Here is a 6,000-nt window from a genome sequence, read left to right as displayed (position 1 = left end):
TAGAAGAGTTAGAACAAGAGTTGCAACAATATGAGGAAGGTAGAACTAGTGAACCGGAAGAGGTAAATGGAGAATTGAGGGAATTTGATCAAGAAGTGGATTGCATCATTAATGATTTTTTGTCCACCTTGGTCAACCCCCTCAATGGTCTTGAGGAAGCCTTCCCCTTGGAGTTCGAGATAGAAAGGGAAGAGCTTGAAAAAGGTGGTGAGGAAGAGGTGGATGCCCAAGAAGTGGAAGCAATTATGCAAGAACTTAATAGGATAATTCCACCCCAAAGACAAATTGAGTAGGTAACAATATCTTCAATGAGCTTCTTAGGTCCGCAACAATTTGCTCTCTTGAAAACGGATTATCAACTAAAGGTGCTTTTTGGGGTGTTAAATGGTGAAGGAATGGGTGTTAGTTGTCAAAGAAATTCAAGGCATAAATGGTGCAAGGTCCAAGTTGGAGGAGTCCAACACTCAAGTGGGTGCTTCAAAGGTGCTTGGGAAGGTTATTCATCCAAGGGCACAAGTGAAGGGCAACAAGAGGATGATAGAGAAATCAAGGTGTGGGATCTGGGCATACATCTTTACAACCAATAATTTTGGATCCCAAATTCTTGCTTGAAGTTGCTTGAGAGCTTAATGTACTTTGTATGGGATCCCGGAGGATTTTGGAAGAGCAAGCATGGGTGGCAACTCAAGGATGAGTGGAAGCATAAGCCACCATGACACAAGCTTCAATGTGGCTACCATTGATGAGTCCATATTTTTTGATATATTTTAGCTTGATTTGAATGGATTTCATCAAATAAACTTACACTTAAGCACCAAAATAGCATACTTTTGTGTTATCTCCCTGATTTGGACTTAAATGTGAAAACATACGTTTTTGTGCCTAAATTAGTGATTTTAATTCCACTTTCATGTCATTCGATACCATGATATATTTTGTGAGTGATTTCAGGCTATTTTGGCAAGATTGGCTAGGCAAAAGTGGAAGAAAGCATGTAGAAGGGAGAACACATGAAGAAAACAAGGAAAAGGACACACAAACAAGTGTACGTGCGCACAAGAGGAAATTTGTATGCGTGCGTGCGCACGAGTATCTATGCGTACGCACAGGAGCCAAAATAGCAAAGTGTGCGTATGCGCCTACACGTGGTTTCATTAATGAAACATGTGCTGCACGATTTCTGAGGGCTCTTGGCCCAATTTTGGAGGCTCCAATGTTGAATGGAAGTGCTATATGAAGGGGATATCAACACATATGAAGGAGGAGGTTTTCATTAGGAGAATTAGTTAGAAAGCTTCCATAGGAGTAGGAGTAGGAGTAGAGTAGAAATTGCTCTCCTAGGGTTTTATTTCCATCTTCATGTAGCATTTTATAGCAAGTTTAATTTTGGATTCTGCTTCTTTAATTGTAAGTACTCTTTAATTCCTTTTTAATTACATTGTCTTTATCTTCAATTTCCTTTGGTTCAAGTTACCTTGTTTATATTTGCAACTTTGAGTTTCTTGAAGTTTTGATTGATGAATTTATTGTTTCATGCTTTCTTTATGCTTGATTGCTTGTTTATATTTGGTTTTGTTGATAGTTGGTTATAGTTTTCTATTTTTCCTTGTAATTTTTCATGTTTTACTTTTATGCATACAAGGTGTTTGTGAAAATGTCAACTTTGAATCTTGAGTATATTTTTACACCTTGGCTAGGGATTTGAGTCCCTATGATACTAGAGTCATAATGTCCGACATTTAGTGATAATTCTTGGGTAGTTAGTTGACTCTTGTTTCCATTGACGCTAGCTTTTTATCAACTAGTTTGGTAAGTTAGCTAGGACTTATGGATTAAGGTCAATTATGCTTGCTTGACTTACTCCTCGATGTTAGGGGTTGACTAAGCGAGATTGACTCATCATAATTATCATAGTTGTGGTTATGGAGATGAAAGGATTCTTTGGATCCTTTTATTCCCAAGTCAAGGGCTTTTTTTATTGCATTTATAGCGTTTTCACTAGTTTTGATCTTGTTTCCTTGTTGCTTGCATTAATTACAATTTTGATCATCCCTTAGTTTTTTTATTGCTTAGTTCTTTTAATCTTTTGTCCTTTGATGACAAAACCTCCATTTGCTCTTAACAATCGAAAGCGTAGCACTTTCAATTGCATTCCAATGGAGAACGACCGAGGTTGAATTACTTTTACTCTCGGTTTATAATTGATTTGAATATTACAATTGGTTGACGATCAATTGTTGGGTTTGGACTATACTTGCAACGGACAAATTCTATTTTTAGTATGAAAAAGAAAAATCCAAACCCAATTCATTTGGGGCATCATCAACCATCATAAGAGATTCATACGTACAGCCTAATTGATTTATGTTTGAAGCCAATTAGTAAATTGGTGGGTGCATAAAACGGCCAATTTATTGTGTACATATGAAATGGAAGTGGAAGAATGTAAAAGATACAATCATGAGACCAATTACTATATGCAATGAAACCAAGTTTGGTGTCCAAAAGACACCCATTAAATACAATTTAACTAGAAGAATATGAAGCAATTTTTTGTGATTACTGATGGGGGATTTGAACTGAATTTTCAGGAAGGAGGTGGGGCCCACAGGACATTGATAACTCATCAAGTCAGGGAGTCAAAGTGTACTTCACACTTTGGATCTAAAAAATCATAAAAAAGCTGAAGAGATAGGGGTTGGCACCTCTATCCACGTTGGGCACCACTCCCAAGTGGGAAAATATTCAATTTTTATCTTCAATTCCCACCTTCCAGATCCCTCTTCTCACCCCTATATATATTGCACTCTCCCTTCCCACTTCCCCACACTACAAACCTCATTCCTCACAACTGAAACACCCCTTCTGCATTTCTTTCTTTCTTTTTTTCTTTCTTTCTTTCTTTCTTTCTTTCTTTCTTTCTTTCTTTCTTTCTTTCCTTATTCTTGTTTTCTTGATTGGGACAATCAAGTCCTAAGTTTGGTGTTAGAGCAAACCTTTGATTTGCTTTCTTTCTTTGCTTCTCTATTTATCCCTTCATCACACTTCCAATTCTTCTCTTCTCACCCAAATGGTACCACCAAAAGCCACTTCATCAAAGAAAAGAAAGATTAAGAAAGCTGGCTCTGGATCATCAAGCTTCAATGAATTCAAATTCCTCTCATTCTTCCACCAAAACTAGTTTTATGGGTGGGTGAGTGAGAGGCAGATAATCCCTGAGGTGGGCTTCCAACTTGGGAGAGATGAGTATAGGGAAATTAACATTGAGATCAGCAATAGAGGCTGGGCACTCTTGTGTAACTCACCAAAGAAGGTGGTGGAAAGCTTGGTAAGGAAATTCTATGCCAATGCTGTCCCCCAACCTGGGCAACCATATGACTACCAAAGCTATGTGAGGGGGAAGAGTATTGATTATAGCCCTGCCAACATAAACAAGATGTTGATGGTGAAGCACACAAGTTCCATCCGGAGCTATGAAGAAAGGGTGAAACAACTTGACCCTGGGTTTGAACGAATCCTAAATGAGATTTGTGTCATCAATGTCCACTGGATCAATGCAAAGATGGAAGGCCAAACCAGCTGAGAAAGAGAGACTTGAGCCCTCTAGCTAGAGGGTGGCTAGACTTTGTGAGAAGATCCCTCAACCTCACCTCCAACACTTCGGAGGTAACATTGGAAAGGGATGTGTTAATCTACAGCATCATGAAAGGGAAAAACATCAATGTGGGGGAGATGATTGCGAACAATATTCATAGGGTGCTGAAGAGCACCAAGGATAGCACAAGACTTGCATTCCCAAGCATCATCCAGAGGCTTTGTGATGAGACTGGAGTGGAGAAGGTGATTGATGAGATCTTGGTGGAGCAGGACAAACCAATCACAGCCAAAAAGATGGAAAAGGTGGTGGCCATCAACCCACTGCAAAGAGCAAGGGAGCATAGGGCTCATGTGCCAAGGGCACAAGGGCCACCACAATAAGAAGAAGCTTATGTTCAACCACCATATATGTGACTTCCAGCACCATATTCACAATTCCCTAAAGGTTTCAACTATGAGGAAATGCAAGGAAATATTCAATAAATGCAAGGAGATATCAACCATTTGAGAGAGGATGTAAGTCAACTTAGGGAGCAATAGAAACAATGAGACCAAATGCAAGAAAGTATTCAGCAACTCCAAGGGAATATAGAGTACATGAAGGAGCAACAAGGCCAATTCCACTGGGGAGAAATGCAAGGTAGCCTCAACAAAATCATAGAGTAAAATCAATGGCAGCAAAGGAACCTTGCTGAATTTAGGAATCTCTATGAGGCTAGAACCACTTCAAGGAGGTAGTTTGATATAAACACACAAGCGAAGCTGAATCACTTGTGTAATGCTGTGGCCACCTTGAACCCCGGTTATCCAACATTCATGCAAGGTATGGAAGAGCTGAGTGCTAGGCAAGAAGAGATACTAGCCAAGCAAAAAGAAGATGAAAGAGTTTATATGAGGAGGCTAGGCTTTTGGAAGCCAAAAGACACCCCTGCACAAGAAGGAGCATCCAAGAAGAAGGATGGTGATGAGTCTTCCTCAAATAAAAAGGATAAAGGGAAAGGGCCTATGAATTGAAGCTGCTCAAGGAATACAAGGTTGTTGAGTCTCATGGTTAAAAATTTCATCTCTGAATTTCTGTTTAGAAGTTTGCATTATTATGATAGTTGTTGTTTAGTTTTCTTATGTTTTAGAGTCTTTTTATGAGTCCTTTATGTTTATGTTTAAATTTGAGAAAGAAAATGTCTTTGTTTAAGTATTCATTTACATCAATAAAAGTAGTTTATTCTCAAAGAATCAATGATGAGTTGTTGCAAAAACAAGAGAAAAAGACTAAGACCCAAGTAAGATAATTCAAGATTAAGAGATAAGGAATAGAGTATGGATTCATGATTGAACATATAGAAGTAAATAAACCATAATGAACAATTAGACATAGAGGATATAACAAGTAGATGCTAAGGATGACCCTTCAATATCCATAGAACCAAGAGGTAGTAAGTAAAAGAGCCAAGGCTCTGAGCATCAACTATTAGGATAAAAGAAAGAAACAAATAGCTCAAAGAGCCAAGATCCTAGTAGATGCTTGTGGTGAAGATGTGTCAAGAAGAGGGACCTGGACATGTAAATTCTTAAGGGTGTTTCAACACCTAGTACTGTAAAACCAACTAGTTTGGGAGTGCTAATTGAAAGCTTAATCTAAAGGGTCGTCTTGAGATAAAACACTTAGAGTCGTGGTCAATCAAATAATAACAAAAGAGAAGTGAAAAAAAAGAACAATCAAAAGAAAAAGAACAAGTCTTACTACTTCAAGGTGACAATCAATAGATAGGGCTCCTAAGGCAAACACTTAAAAAGAATCCTCAAGGGTCTAGGAGTTCATTGTGGTATGCGAATGATAAGATTCATGCATGAGTTGATACTTAGCCTCTATCCTTACTTATGAATGCATCTCTTTAGGGTCAAGTCTCAATCAATTAAGAATAATCCACATTGATTTGCTTGGGGACAAGTAAAACTTAAGTTTGGTGTTATGATGACTTGCATCATCTACCTCTTTCTCTTATCTAAAAGGACTATAAAAAGAGTGTAATCTCATTCAATCAATGCAATTTCATGAACTAAATGATGAATATTATGGTATATTGCTTTGAAATAAGTTTTGTTGAATTTCAAGTGAAAAGAGCAACAAAAGAAGAATGAAGCAAGAAAGAGAGCTGGGTGTGTGTGCTGGGCGTGCCACTTGGTGCAAACGCCAACAAAATGAATGGGCGTGGCATGCCAGCCAAGGGGCGTGGCACGCCATTTGTCAAGACCAGAAAAGAGTCCATGAAGCTTTCAATGGGCATGGAACGCCAAGCCCAGGTGTGGCACGCCAACTATAAAGACCAGAGAAAGGACAATGAGCTTTACTATGGACGTAGTACACCAGGGTCAGGCGTGGCACGCCAACTATACTTTCCAGAG

General features: G+C 38.7%; 1 protein-coding gene across 1 annotated transcript in view; it reads left to right on the top strand.

Annotated features, from left to right (window-relative positions):
* The first annotated feature begins 384 nt into the window (after positions 1 to 384).
* Positions 385 to 6,000, top strand: part of LOC130981165 (uncharacterized) — a 34,588-nt gene continuing 28,972 nt past the window's right edge. Inside the window, exons 1-2 of the mRNA XM_057904786.1 lie at positions 385 to 551; positions 3,699 to 3,948. Coding sequence (XP_057760769.1) covers positions 385 to 551; positions 3,699 to 3,948 — 417 coding nt within the window. The remainder of the gene's footprint in view (positions 552 to 3,698; positions 3,949 to 6,000) is intronic.

This window comes from Arachis stenosperma, chromosome 1 (genome assembly GCF_014773155.1).
Source record: "Arachis stenosperma cultivar V10309 chromosome 1, arast.V10309.gnm1.PFL2, whole genome shotgun sequence".
Classification (NCBI taxonomy): Eukaryota; Viridiplantae; Streptophyta; class Magnoliopsida; order Fabales; family Fabaceae; genus Arachis; species Arachis stenosperma.
Note: the sequence above shows the minus strand (reverse complement) of the source record. Positions and strands in the feature narration are given on the sequence as shown.